We start from the raw sequence: 15454 nt of genomic DNA on the forward strand, positions 1-15454 counted from the left end.
ACACTCTGGTCACAATATACTTCCACCACTTGGCAAGGATATTTTTGTTCATTATTTAAGGGAGAAGCAAACTCAGACTTAAAAAAAAACAAAAACCACAACTTTGGTAACAGAATTAACCGTAAATAGATTTTGGCCTTAAACAATGCCAAAGATGGGACAGAACAGAAGCTGAGGGAGGCCAAGGAAGATACCTTTACCATTCTTTCAACCACATTATGTATTATTACGAGGGAACGAAGTGGAGGTTTAAGTAGTATAGAACAATGCAAAATTTAAGGTTTATCACAGCTGCTACTGTAGACACACACAGATGAGCTAATGGTCCCTTTCTTCATTTTCCTGTAGAAAGGGCAAGTTTAGAGGACACATGGCTCTGCCAAGCCAGTGTGCTGGCTGTTACAGTTGCACCAGGTCACTGGAGAAGTATTTGTGAAGCAAACTCCAGCTGATCTCGGGAGCGAGATCTCAGGAGGAGAGATCTCTGATGGCCAAGGGAACTAGGAAAGACCACTCATGTGTGGGAAGGCCTTCCCTGCACCCTCCCCAGCACAGTCCTTATGCAAGCTTTTACCCATTTGCCTGTATCTGGCTGTTGGCTATTGATGATTTGACTCATTCATTACAGAAATTCTCACTCTTATACTTGTAGGAGCAGAAATTTGGAATGAGCTTTTTTTCCCCAGACAGGTGCAATATTTTTTCTGCTGATTGTGAATGGAAAGCTGGAGCAAGCATTTTCTGAAGTTTTTCATTTTTCCTACAAAAAGTTAGAAATGTCACTGGTTAACCATAGTGATTTGGGTATCTGATCACCTTTTACCATCCGGCATCTCTTTTACTTGACTTTCCCACAGACCCCAACTGCAGCCTTTGCAAGGCTCAGTACTGAATTCTGAAGTGTTAGCCACTTTGTATTTCATAATAGTTATTTCATAATGTATGTCTGCTTCCTATTATCAAAAGAGTGAAATCAGAAACAGGAAATGTTTATCCGCGTGAACCGGATCTACGAATGGGAAAATGCAAAAACCAATGGTCACAGGCAAAAATATTCTTGCTCAGGAGTTCAGGAAGGACAGATGAGCTTTTCTTAGTGTGTAGTGAGAAAACCGAAGCTGCTGATGGTTCTTGGCATAAACCCTTACAAATTCTAGCACTAAATTCAGCTAATTACTTGGATATAGGTACATTAGTAGGAGCTTCATGGCTTGCTTTGCAGACATTTGTAGATAAGGTTTGCCTTCCCATGTATCCAGACCAAGAGATGGTTGGAATTAAAAAAAAAAAACAAACACCACAAAAAAACATGATTGGAGGCAAGTCTGTCTCTTAAGGTCATAGCATACTTCCCCTTATTGACAATGCAATTAAGACTTGTTTCCTTGCAGCTTTCACTGCAACAAACTTTTCATATTTCTGTTATATGTGAAATCATTATGTCTTTTGCTATGAAAGCCCTTGGTAGCATTTCAGACTTAACAGTGAAGTGCAAACCATTGCTAATCAGAAGCATCTCTCTACCTTCTAAATCAAGAAATGACAGAAACTCAGTGGAGACATGATAAAAACAGAAATCCAATGTCTGAGAAGTTTCCATGTAAAAAGAACAGAGAGGAAGCCTTACAATTAAATAATATTTAACAAAATCAGAACACATCTTTAGAACTGTTACTTCTGGGATTAATAAAGAAAGCACTGATAAACACTGTGCACTCACTGCAAGATCAGCTATTTAGCTAATTCTTTGGCTTATATTTTTGTAAAGTATTAAATATTTTTAAGTACCTAGATAACTGCCAAATTTCACTTGGTTATTTGAATCTGTATAAGCATGGATTGTATTTGCAGTTGTATTGTATACAAAAACAGAACCAGTCCAGTAAAATGATCCAGGGGCTCCCATTATAATTAAGTCCTAAAAGAAAAATAAAACAAAGCCATGTTATTCATATTTAAATATTCATGAAAATAAGCAAAACAAGTCAAATGCTTTTCTTTAGATCTCCTGTGAATTCAATGAAATGCTACTGGAGATGCATCTGGCTCAGTACTGGGGGATTACCACTAGGTCACAGACAACATTTTTCAGACATTCTAAAAATATGGTTATTAAAAACTTCGAGCTGTCAACAACTTAAGAGAGAAACAAACAGGATATTCTCTTCTCAAAAGAGTTTTTTAAAAACCATAATCTTAGGGTGAAATGGAGATTAAATAATACAGAATATTACTCTGTAAAGCAAGAAGGTAAGCATTATTAGTGTTAATGTTACATCAGATTACTTTAAAGAGAACAGTAAAACTTCATACTCTGTTATATTCATGCTCTTTTTCCAGATGAAAAGTAGCTTTGGATTTAGTAAGGTATAAAAGTATTCTTGGGAATAAAAAGTAAAAGTATTAGTTGGGAATTATCATGCAAGTCTTATCAAGATTCAATCAAAAAGAAATGAGGAAAGTCTGATTTTTCCCTCCCACAATAAAAGACAGTGTTAGTGTTTGCATTTACAAATACACTTTTATGTATGTATACATATAAGTATATATAGAGCGAGAAGTTTGGTATCTTTAATACACACCTCAAAGTAAAAACTAGACATTCCAGCCTGGCATGACCCATGGTTTTCTCCAAACTTTCGTACATGATCTGGGAATGGGCGAGAAATATTAAAAAGGATGAGAAGCATGTAGTTTCAGAATCTGTTACCAGGTCTTCAACAGAAGTTGAGACAAGTTAAAAAAAAACCAAACGAATGCTGGTTTTCAGTTCTGTAATAAAACTAAAAACACTGGTTTCCACTATATAGCCTTTAGCTTCAATATAGTATTGTAACAAACTCAAAGCACTATGCATCACTTGATCACAGCTGCCTTTGAAATCTTGTGACTTTAAAGGCTATACTTTTCTTTTTAAATTGTTCCATGAATGAAATAGCACAAATATTTTGAGCAGCACAGCTAGATAAGCTTAATTCTTCTCTTCAATTCTGTATAATTCAGGCGTAATCTGATTGACAGGCTCACAAATCTTGATAGGAGTTGCCCTGATGCTCCACTAGTGTTCTGAAGGGCTTGTGTTATGGCTATCTTAGACATACTGGTATCTATCATCCTTAGCAGTTGTCTTTACATCCAGATCTCCCAGCTCTGTTTTCCTGCTTTTCTTTCCTAACTGCCTCCCATCAGGGTTCCCTTCATCTCATCCACAGATTTGTTCACTTAAAAAGTCACCGAAGATAAAAGCATGATTTCACCAATGCTCCTAACAGTCTCTGAAGCCAGCAGCGGGACATTTGATTGCATTACTCTAACCATCTGCACAGAAAGGCCAGATTGTCAGCTCTTCCTTGCATTGGCAAGGGGCAGGGTCACGAGATCGTTCTCCTGGATGGGAGGTAGGTATGAAAGGGAAGGCAGGGATGGACTCATTTGATAGCTTCAGGTCTTGACTCTTATTCTGCTCCTGAAGTCCTCTGAGGAAGGACCACTGAAGGTCTCACACCACAGCAGCAGCCTTGGCAGGAGGCAAGTAAGGAACAGGGCACACACTGTGTTGAGGAACCACAGCAGCTTTGTATCAAAGGCTAAGGAGTGGACGGCAACAATCACTTGCAGGCATTACTGCTGCTCTGCTGTGCGGCACTCTCCTGAGCAGAGCAAGCAAATGACAGAGGGAAGGAAGGAAGGATGTCCTCTACTAGCCTATTTTTGAGGAGCACACATCCTTCAGTGATCCAGTCCAAGGAGCAAGTATCCCGATACCCTATTTAAACTATTTTTTTTGCCCATTGAAAGCAGCTTTTCTTTGAAGTGATAAACATTTTGCTAACAAATTTACATCTTAAGTTGGTCACGTATCATCAGCACTCAATCTTCAAACCTTTGGCTGCAGAAAGCCTGCTCAGAGCAACACAGGCTCTTCACAAACTCCGCACCATGCAATTATGTATCTTACCCTTTCCTACAAAGGACCCAAGCATTCTGCTTACCTATATAGCATGGGCATATTCTTCTGCTTAGTTCAGTTCGAAAATCAGAAGAGACAGCAAAGCAAATACCGTATGGGAGTTTGTGTTCATTTTTTATGTAAAAGATATTTTTCCATCTATGTCCACAAGCCTATGGATAAAAAACAAACATGATGTTTGACACAGAAGCATAAGAAAGGTGAAGGCAGTCTGACAAAGAGACACGCAGCTCCAGCGGTTAATACATACAACGATAGATCCATTTTCTTTTGGCTGCCTCGATAAGCTGACACCCAGCCACTGATTATCACGCTCTTCCAAACAAGTCTTCCCACAGTGCTCTCCATTGGGGTTGCCTAGGACACAAAGACCAATGCTCTGAACAGGGGGACAAGTTGAAGGGCCACGTGGTGGGTAACAGGAGCACCCAAGAATTCTATGGGGAGACTGCAGTAACTCAGGTTTGGCAGATCTGAGCTCTGTCTCTGTCTTACATAGGCCATGTAGACTTTTCACTTTCTTCTTGAACAAAGGTACGATTGCATGTAGCCAAAGGGAGCATACTGGTTCTGCACACAATAGGTTGGCAGTGAGAAATGGCTTCTCCATCGTTATTGAAATTAAGACAGAAAGTGACATTACACTCAATCTGATGAAGGGCTGGCTTTACAAGTGTTCTTCAGCCTAAAAGTTCATAAGAAGCACAAGTAATACGCATGAGTGCTACCTAAACTCTAGCCTAAAGCAAGCATCTCTCCAACTTCATATCTATTGGTAGCAGACCTTAAAATTATCTCTACTGCAAATGGCTATCAAATAAACGGTGTATAACTGCAATCTCTACTGGGGATGTCAGATCATTATGTATGCATGTCCTGTGTACTCCTTGCACTGTTGCAATTATTTAGCAATAGCTCTTTGTTTTTGTTCTTAAGGAGAGTTAATTTTTAAAACCTTAGAGAACATAGTGAAATTTCTTCTAACCCCCCAAAAGGCTACAGTATTGCCAAGTTAACAAATATTTGCTTCTTTCTAGAAAGCAGTAGTGGTACCCATGGTAAGGAGAAGCTACACATTTAAAAGTATTCTAAGTTATATAAAGCAAGCTTTTCATTTGTAAGATGTTCCTATGAATAAGCATTAACCAAATTATCAAACCAGTATTTTCTATGCATCAGCATGACACAGTTTATGAAAAAACTTCTTATAAAATAAGGAAACACATCATGTCATTTGAACAAGCTCTTTTGCATAATGTTTAAGACTTTCCCGGATTCAATGCAGTTACTGGTGAACCCAGAACTTTTGAGGTTTAAGGGGTTTAGTTACCCAGAAGAGGGCGCCAATACAGATGGCACAGTACCAATGCTGACGGGGACATGGCCTGACAGGGAAAAAAACCAAACCAACCCCCCCCCCCAACTGTGCTCGCACCAGAGCTGAAATTTACTACTGGCCAATGCATTAGAGAGTTTAAATAAATACACTCCTAATTTAGTGGACTTGTTGAATTCATTTTACAGGACATACAACTGCACAATATTGGTTAAGTATGGAAACAGAATAAAGGGATACACCTAGTCTATTCAGTAGCCAGGAGAAAGATGAATGACTGTGGGCTTTGCTACATACATTCTCACAACCAACACTGACTTAAATGATTTTATACCTAGGATGTCATAGACTTTTTGAGAGAAAATACCAGATTAATGGAATCAAGATAATTCTTTATCACATGGTAACAAAATGTCAGGAGAAGCATTTGTAGGAATAAAACCCAATAACCATCCTTATTTCAAAGCTTGTTCCCTACTGTTTTGTGACAGGCCTAGCAATTGACATCTGTCTGAAGAAACTACTGGAGCCTTGATTTCTTCTACTTCCATACTACCTCTCCACTTCTCTTTCCAAACATCACGCTTTCTCCCTGCTCTGATGGAGAGACCAGAGTAGTGCAGTCCAGAACCCCTCACCATACTGCAAAGAGGACGACGCACCCTGTGCGCTGCAACTGTACTCTACCTTCTTCCAAAAATAACACCCTTCACAGAGTCAAGAGGCATCTGACCCTCCTTCATCTCTTCTTTACCACTTCCTCCCCCATGTGCCTTTCCCTAAGACATCAAGGAAATAGTATGCAAAATCCAAGTAAACAGGAACTGACTTTAGCACTCACAATAACATCAGATTCAATTGTCTTTGGGCCAAGAAATTTTATATTACTGTAATGTACTAATTCCTGTAGGTCATCTGAGGAACGGTAATCAACAACATCTGGGCTCTTACTCCAAGACAGGCATGAAATAAAATGCATTACTTTAAAAATCTACTAAAAAGAAGTTGATTTTTCTGCAGGTTGTCAGTTACTGAGGTTTAAGAGATATTTGCAGGCACAAATTTGGAATTTAGTTTTGGAGTTATGTCACGTAGAACTCCTCACTTCCTAAGGGAGACATTTCCATGGTTTGCATGAATTATGGAGCATGTTAATCTGATTGAAATCTCCTCAGAAAACAAATTCCATTACACTCCCATGTGTAAGAATTAATCCTCCTTTAAATCACAAAAGGCACTTCTGGAAACTCCCTTCTAGCAATCCTTTCTGTCCTCTTATGACAATGTCCCTCTTACCTGGGACTTGCTTTATAGTGCACGTTGATTTGCAGGAAATGGAAGAAGTGGAGAAGACCAGTGTCATAAATTTAAATCTCAAGAGACTTTCTTTCTATCAGTAAGTCAAACAAGACCAGATAATGATGACTTGAGAGATAAGAAGTTTTGCTCATCTCAGCGCTTCATTCCTGTGCCTGTTTCAGAGGTCCGTGACAAGAAAAAGCACCACCATTCCTTCTTGCTTGTTGGATTGTATTCCCCTTTTCCTTGGCTCCAGCGTACGTTCTTGATTCAGGTTCACTTTGGCCCTCTGCTGACCTGCTGTCTTATGTCTCCGCTCTTTCTCTGACAGGCAAGTATTCAACCACCTTGAAAATGATAGGCCTTTGTGGGCGAGAGAAGTGTGAGCTCAACATCCCAGACACCATGATGCACCCCTGCTCAGGGTATGATATTATAAAAGCTTTATCAAACGAGAAGAGAAAATGCTATATTCTGCACAAGCAACAGAGCAGCACTGCATAAGCTCAAGAGGACACAGCAGCTTGGTTGCCTCAGGGAAAAGGAGCACGCGCTGTCATAAAGTCACTGAGAGATAAGTAATTGCCCAGCCTGTGTACATTACACAGCTGGAAGATACACTTCTGCTATAATCCCTGCTGCACGCATCCACAGAAACAGCACAACTGCATATAAATAAGGTCACCACTGATAAAGCCACTTCTAGCTTTGGCCTCAAGGACTCCAATACAGATGTTTGCAACGTCATCTGAGAAACCAGTTTTATATAACTTGCTCCAGTGCTTTCCATGCCCAATAGCCTCCCACAGTTGTTTTTATCCGCCCAGAACCCCTCTGGTCCTATTGCTAATTGATTAAAACTATGAAGTCTGCTGCAAAGATGACAAGCCTTCTGATACCCTGCTCCTGGATGTCAGGGCCTCATCAGACTCTTTTTTCATTCATCCAGAGCAATCTTTTCTCTTTTCACAGATTTGATAGGTCTTATCCCTCTTACGTCCCTCAAACCACTTCTACCCAAACATTTTAGTTAAGTGCCAGCTGTTTCCATAACTCTGTAACAGACCTAGGTCCAGAAGGTCCTGTCTTCCTTGGAGTAGTATGGCTATTTCAAAGGAGATCACTGGCAGAGCATGAGCAATGCAAGTGAGATCAAAAAGCCAAACTACCAAAGGCAAAATTTACCTAAATCACAGTTGAACAAACACAGGTCAGCTTTTTGGGGAAAACCATTAACTGTTCACTTCTCCATTGTAATGATTCAGCTGGGGGAGCTAGAGGGCAATTTGTTCATAGGCTAATTGTAGCAGGGACTTAAAGGAAGGGTGGAAGGCTGAAACTGCAGGCAGAGCTTTCTGGCCTTACGTTAAACAACATTTACTGAACTTACTGCGTACATTCATAGTTAAAACTTTTTTTTTTTTTAGACTGGATGGCAAATTTTATAAACTGTTTCCTGTATTTTTACCCAATGAATCACTCTGTTTCAAATCTGAGAACAATTTTGTTGAAGAATTTCTGTAATGTTTTGCAAGTCCAAAATGTAATAGGTCAAAACACCTAAAGAACTTTGTGCAAGTTCCTCTGCAATAATCTATGACTACCCCAAACTGATGTGGGCAAGGTTTTTAAATTCAAAAGACTATAAGACTGGTAGAAGACGGATACTTAGTGCTCCAAATAATAAACCTGAAGCACTGTATTTTGTATTTGTGCCTAGAGCTTGTTTACAAGCATCTGCATCTAACATAAGTCATCGTTTAAAAATACTCCAAATAGAAATAAATCAGCAGTCTAGAATACTTGACACCACTGACAGCAGTACTAGAAAATAAACTCTCAAAACATTACTCCTCTATTCAGCAATCAGAGAGAGATTTAAAAGTGCCAGTGAGGGGCTAAGAAGGCAAAGGTTTGCTAGTGCATCTCATGGCTCCTTTCAGCTCTTAAGCCAGCCCAGGCCCCTGCAACACCTTGAACAACATTAAAATTCTCTAAAGTATGCCTGGATGAGTTATTTCCAGATGCTGGGATGACCGCAGCACAGGACTATTCCAAGCAACTCTTTCTCTACTGAGGAAGCAGATAGGAATGTGTCACATAAAAAACACAACACCAGTTTTGTGTGATCAGGGGCTTCCTAATCGTGCATGAATCCTTCATTAATTACTTATGCCAGTTTCAAGGCTATATTAGTGAAAAATAGCAACAAAGTGTTTTAACATATTTATGTCTCTAAGTAATTCACATCCATTTATTACAGAGGCTCAACATTTGGAAAAACCCACTTCTATTGCCTGTTGTCACCTCTACATTTCTATGACTCAGAAACTTATTACCTCAAAGATTCTTTTACTGAAAGAAATGTGAATTCAAGTATTTAAGAGAAAGATAGCAATAGCTATTTCTCATTTGCCTGTCCCAGCGATCTAATATATCCCTGCACATTTTTCAAAGGAAATTACCCTATTCTACGAGATCAGAACCCAAACTTGTCACTGGCAAGAATCCAAGCAGAAGAATGAGGAGGTCACTGACTGAAAGACACAGTGTCGATAAAACCATTATGTCCAAAAGTTGCTGACAGCCTGAATGAGTTAGACAAGAGATAATTAAGTTCAGCTTTGCAATTGCAAGTTCCCTTGTGTATTTCTGTGACCGCTCAGCAGGATGGCTGAGGCTTAACAAACCTCAGATACTGTCCTACTTCATTTACATCCCATGCACCACAGCCGCCTTTGGCTTCTTCATTGACCTGTTTTACAATACAGCACTTCTTTTCAGTATCTATTTAACTTCAGAAATACTGTAGACATACCTTAGTGATGTAAAGATGTCATCTAGCCCTAAGGGAAACAAACATTTTGCAAAAATCTCTTGTGGTATCACTGTTTTTAAAAGTGCAGACCAAGACAGTAAACATCATGGCGTAACCTGTGACCTCTAAACCCGGGAATAGAAGCTGTGTTAAATTAAGCCTTTGGAACCACATAAACATTTTAATTCATCTGTTACCTCATTTTGTTTAGAATCCCCTAAGCTACTGAGGAAAAGCCCATCAAGTTACTTCGTTAGAGCTTTTGTTTCTCCACTGGCTAAATGAGTAAGTTGAGAAGTACTGCAGATGTATGTAGTTTTCAAAGAACCTGAAACTTTCTACCCTTCCCCTCCTTTCCTTCCCCCATGCAGTGAAGGACTACTTTTACCTCCAATCCAGGAGTAGGGGTTTATTGCCTCTTAGCATATGCTATTTCACCACTTTAGTTGACTTCTTTGACTTTTGCAAGCCTCCTCTTATAAACAAGCAGTTGGAGAAAAAAAGCTCTTTGTTATATATCATTTTTCAATAGATCTAATATTGGAATGAAATTACTTAAAAAAAAAAAAAGAGGAAAAAAAAGAACTACTTGGGCTGGAATAAGTTTAATTGCAGTTCTTTCTATGAGCAACTATTTGTCTTTTCCTTATGTGGCTACAAGTAAAGCACCACTGAAGTATCTTAGGTTTTTGTAGCTTAGTTACAGAAAATAACTCTTATTTCTATCTGTAGGAAAAAAAATGGATAGAACCCGTCAGTTCTAAGCTTTATGCATAGATCTGTAGAGAAATAATTGTTTTAACATTTTTGTCATAGAATGCTGCGTTCTGCCCTGAATGCCCATCAGTTCATGGTGTGCTATCGCTTTCATTGGTTTAAAATATTTTGAAAACCCTTTCCCGCGCTTCTTATCCTTACAGGGCAGTAAGTTCATAGTTTTAACGGATCGGATGGTCTCGGTCACGGCAGGATAGAAAGTTCAGGAGGCTTTATATGCATAGCATAGGGATAGAATGAACAGCACTGTACGCAAGGGGACAAGAACTGAGCCCAAAGCAATTCACGTGTATTCATGGTAACCCATTGCAAAGTATTCTCCTTTTTAACAAGTATCAAACACTTGGAAGTTGGGTAAGTGCATCCAGTTACATCCCCCAAGCATGGGGACTGGGGAGGTAGAGAGCAGTTAAGTTAAATGCAGGAGCTGGAAAAATTGGTTCAGTCAAAAATAGCTTTGTTCCCCTGAAACTCAACTTTTCAACAAATCCGCAAGCAGGGAGAACCCATCTGAAAGACGACTGTGGTTCAGAGTTAGATTAGGGTGGCTTCTACGAAGGGAACGCTTTGCAGAAGAAAAGACGATTTAGGCACATACTTCCACCCCCCCATCTCTGAGCTAATTACATTCGCCCTCTGCTCAGAAAGCTCAACTAGCTTTCTGCTGAGAAGTACGAGAGACAGACCGAAACTCTCACGAGGCTTTTGAACTGGGTGCTGTAAAGTGCGAAAGAAGACCGTGGGAACGGGAGCTGTCACACACGACTTCTCTTAATCAAGTTTTGGTGCATTTCTTTCCGTCTACAGAAAAAAAGGTGCTACTGTTGCTGCTCTTCGGCAATACCGTCGATCTCGCCCTTTAGCGAGAGGTAAACGCCAGTTCAATCTGGAAAGGAGCCAGGAGAAACCGCCCGCGGACCGTTCTGCCTTGAAGGCAGCGGCAGGGGAGCCGCGCTGCCCGCAGGGCGGGCGGGCGGGCACGGACTGTCCCGTCCCGTCTGGTCCCGCCGCCGGCGGGGACGCCCCTGCCGCCCGCCGCCGCCCACCCCGGCCCCTCCGCGGCCCAGCGCCGGGGTCTCCCCGCCCGCGCCCCGCCGCCGACTCACCCAGCTGGAGCTGCTCGCACCGCCCGCGGGGGTTCCTCCCGATCCGGCATCGGAAAATGGCCCCGGGGTTGGCCACCGAGGTGTTGGCGGGCCAGCTGGCCCGGGGGGCGCCCGCCACGAGCCTGCGGGGCAGAGACGGCAGCGTGAGGGGCCGCGGCGGGCGGAGCCGGGAGAAGGCGCGAAGGGCGGAACGGGCCCCCGCGGGGACCGCCCGGCCGGGGACTCACCATGTCTCCTCGCCGTGGCGGTGCAGGAGAACCGAGTACCCGAAGAGGGTCCCGCTGCCCCCCCGGAAGAGCAGCGGGTGCTGGGTGTCCAAGTTGTAGGGCCGCGCCGTCGGCAGGCACTGCCACAGCAGGAGCAGCGGGGCGGCCCAGCCCGCAGCCCCCCTCGCCCTCCCGCAGCTCCGCATGGCTCCGGCCGGCCGGAGGCAGACGGGCGCCCGGCGCCGGCTTCCCGCCTCGCTCCGCTCCTCCGCTCGGCGAGAGAGCAGCGCCGCGCCCCCGCCCCTGCCGCTGCCGCTGCCGCTGCCCCTGCCCCTGCCCCGCCCCGGGACGGCAGCAGCCCGCGCCCTGCGCTGCCTCTAGTACCGGCGGGCTGCCCGCAGCCTGGGGTGGGGGTGTCCCCTGCGGATGGGGGAGTCGCTCGGCCGCACCGCCTCCTCCCGCGCAGCGGCAGCCCCTCTCCCTTCCCAGGCGGCGGGGGTCGGGTTTCTCCCCGCCCCGTCCGCGCCCACAGGGGTGCTGCAGGAGGGGGCACGACCCCCGGGACCCCGTATCCCCGGGCAGGGCACGGCCCGGCCCTGTGGGACGCGGCCATCCGGCCCCCTCCGCCGGACAGCGAGAGGGTCGGCCCCCCTCACCTCACCTCACCTCAGCCCGGTACACCTGCCCGGAGGGCGGCGCGGGAGAGCTGCCTGCGTGCCGGGCCGGCGGGCGGCCGGGGGGAGGTGGCGAGCGTTTTGGCGGCAGAGGGGAAGGGAGAGCCAGCAGGCTTTTCCTAAAAACTCCCCGCCGACTTTCCTGCCCCAGCTGTGCTTGAGGCGCCTGGGCCCAGTTAGTTCAGTTTCCTGCTCCCGGGGCCCATCTCCCCTGAGCACCAGCCGGGGAGCTGCAGTCAAGCGCGGGATTGGGAGGGAAACTGCGTGGCAAGGCTTGCGTTTTCATTTCAGATTTCGAAAAAAATCCCAGTACCCCTGTGCTGTAAGCCTTCCCACGCCGTCACTGCGCTGAGGGGGTCTTCCCTGCCCTCCCCCGGTGGGGGGGGTATTTGAGTCCTGAAAGCAGTGCCCTAGTAGCAGAGGACTGTCCTCAGCCTGGCCTGCCTGTGCTGTGCAAGACTGCTCACTGCTGATAACTTCTTCCTTCTGTGGGGGATGAAATCAGAACAATGCCCCATCACTTTTTTTACAGTTTAGAGTAACTTTTTCACATTCCTGTTCAGTTCTTCAGTTGCTGACAAAGTTACCAGCCGTTCCTCCAGACAGCATGGGAACAAAGAAAAACCTGAGCATCATGCAAGAGATCTGGTATTTAGCAGGCCTTGAAAAGGCTCCCTTGATCTTAGTGAGGAGCTTTACTCTGTGTGTTTTTAGAAGTCAGTCACTGACTCTTGATTTAGCTCGTACTGAATTGTGTGCATACTGAAATCAAGGCTGTTACTTCTACCTACAAACCTTGCCTCACTGAAGTGCCTTGAATACCAGGGCTCTCCTGCTGCTATAATAATCCATGTATACGGATAACCTATGTATAACGGTATTTTGAGCCAGCAGACCAAGAACATAAGCACTTCTTCAAAATGAAAAGTTTAGGTACAAAGATTACTTATTGTATCTGGAAGACAAATCCAGTATCATTTCAACTATCAAATATTATACATATTAGAAATAACTGTGAGATTGTAGAGTACCATCCCCTAATGGAAATTCAGAACGCGGCATTGTGAACTTCTTGGAATAAAAACCTCTTTCATTTCCATTCAGTTGGTGGAAATGTGGAAAGTTTAATACTTCTGCAAAATGCTGAGCAACTACCAGAGCAGGACAATAAGGCAATGCAGGAGTGATACATCTTGTCATCCTAAGTGCATGCAGATGCATACCTCCTGGAATGAGATCAGCACATTGCAAGATCTGACAGTTTGTCAGTCAGTGTATCTTTTTTTAAGTCCTCATCTCTAGAACCATCAAGGGGTTCCCTGGATCACACCGATGTGGGGCAGTGACTGTTTCGCGTGAAGGAGTTAAACAGCTCCTCAGCTGCTATTCATCTTCCTTCCAACTGCTGACATCAAAGGAGTAACAACAATCAACAGCAGCTGTGAATCTGCATTTGTACCAGGCAAGAAGTTTTCACCATCATTCTGAAAGCAGCAAAACAAGCGTGATTCAAAACTGAAATGCTAAATGATGGTTTAGTTGGTGGGAAATTATAACATTGTTTCACCACCACCCTGACCACTTAGCCAGTTTTGGGCTTTTCTCCAAGAGATCATTACAATTCCTGGGTTCATTTCTTATTCACAAAAATGGATACAAAGCTCTACCCCTTGAATGACGGAGAAGGGAACAGTTTCCCAGACTCCTTTTCCCTTGCAAGTTTATGTCCTAAACATCTCTGTTCTTTCTGCTCTCTCTCAAGACCAATCTTAAGTCTATCATTTTGCAAATAGGTGATGCAGGAACAATGTGACATCGGTTCACCACCTAAGGCAATTTCAGAGGAGCTATTGGGATGGTTTGTTAAGTGAGAAAGTATATTAGTCCACAGTTTGGCAAGCATTTTTTATAGCAGATGCGTGCACTTCGTCTGACTGTCCTCATCTCTTGCTGCTCATTCTTGAATCACACTGCTGCCTCTTACACTGATGCTGTTTTGTGTCTGAGCAGTGAACCAGATCAGAGAAGTGATCTGGGTTAAAAATAACCCAGCAAAACCCCCAAACCTAGATCAGATTTGCAGTGCACGTGTTGTGTGGCTGGCCAGTTGTATTGGTTGTATTAGTAGGGTGGTTTAAGCCGCTGCTGCAGCTTTAAGAGCTTTCTCAGGCAATAGCCTGAACTTTCTAGAAGAAGTGGTAAGAGTCTACAAAGTTAAAGCCTACACATCTACCTTAAAATGCAAGCAGAAATCCATTTGCCCAGCACTGATCTCCTGCTGGAGTTCAGGGATCTTGGTCCAAATACTCTCCTGCCTATGCCCTGAGGGGTCCAGCTTAAAAAGAGCTATATTAGAGTAAACCATATTTACTGGTGCCATAAATGTCAACACAAAACATCATGTGAACAAGGTGCCCATACAGCTCTATATAGGATCATATATGGTCCTTCAAGATATAATATTTCAAATGCAATTATGAGGTAGTAACTACTGCTGAGATTTTCATGTGTTGGATTTTGCATTTGGAAGGGATATGAAACAAAGTAGTTGGGAAAAAAAGCCCTTGCCTTCTCCATAGCTGTTCAATTTGGGAAAAGCAATGGTTTGGGTCTTTAATCACTCTGTCAACATTGCTTACCCGTAATACATCCCACTGCTGGTGAGAAGAAAAAGAAAACCACTGCAGGAAGAACATAGTCATTCTGAATGTCTGTCATTAGCTTTCTTCTGCATAACCTGTACTATGCCCTTTTTGATTCCCTAACTTGGAAGGCATTTGTATGAAATTAAGCCCTGTGTATGGGCTGATGTTGGGTAACTGATCACATGAGTGCTTTCACTGTGTTGTGAATACAAGGGAAAGCACACGTTCCTAAAAATCTTCATGCATATGCCTGCTTTCAGCTGTGTCTGTCCTTGGCCTCCTTTGTGTCATGTAAGCCTACCACTGCTTATGGAGTAGTGTCTCCAAATCTGCTCTCAATCAGAAATAAAAACGGTCAGTGCTTGATTTCCCGTTCCTAATTAGAAAGAGTTGAAAGTTTCATTTTGAAATTGTCTAAGTACTTAAATACTGGTATTTCAAATTGAAATTTTCTAAACCTTTGTAATTCACTGAAACATGGAAAATCTAGGGGTTTGGTCAGACCAGAACTATGTCTTGATTTTCGGTAAGCTTCCCCCCCCCGCCGCCAACAATGGCAGTGGGCCAAAATGTCTATTATTCGTACGCTGTCATCTGAGAAATTATAGAAGGCAAATATACTT

At 43.4% G+C, this 15454-nt stretch overlaps 1 protein-coding gene across 1 annotated transcript in view; it reads right to left on the reverse strand.

Annotated features, from left to right (window-relative positions):
* The window catches only part of ITGA4 (integrin subunit alpha 4), a 37865-nt gene extending 26147 nt beyond the window's left edge, over window positions 1-11718 (reverse strand). The window contains exons 1-6 of the mRNA XM_050900246.1: window positions 11534-11718; window positions 11307-11428; window positions 4221-4327; window positions 3993-4122; window positions 2583-2650; window positions 1789-1918 (exon numbers count right to left, since the gene is read on the reverse strand). Of these exons, the coding sequence (XP_050756203.1) occupies window positions 1789-1918; window positions 2583-2650; window positions 3993-4122; window positions 4221-4327; window positions 11307-11428; window positions 11534-11718 (742 nt within the window). The remainder of the gene's footprint in view (window positions 1-1788; window positions 1919-2582; window positions 2651-3992; window positions 4123-4220; window positions 4328-11306; window positions 11429-11533) is intronic.
* Between the last annotated feature and the right edge of the window lie 3736 nt (window positions 11719-15454).

This window comes from Gymnogyps californianus, chromosome 7 (assembly GCF_018139145.2).
Source record: "Gymnogyps californianus isolate 813 chromosome 7, ASM1813914v2, whole genome shotgun sequence".
Lineage (NCBI taxonomy): Eukaryota > Metazoa > Chordata > Aves > Accipitriformes > Cathartidae > Gymnogyps > Gymnogyps californianus.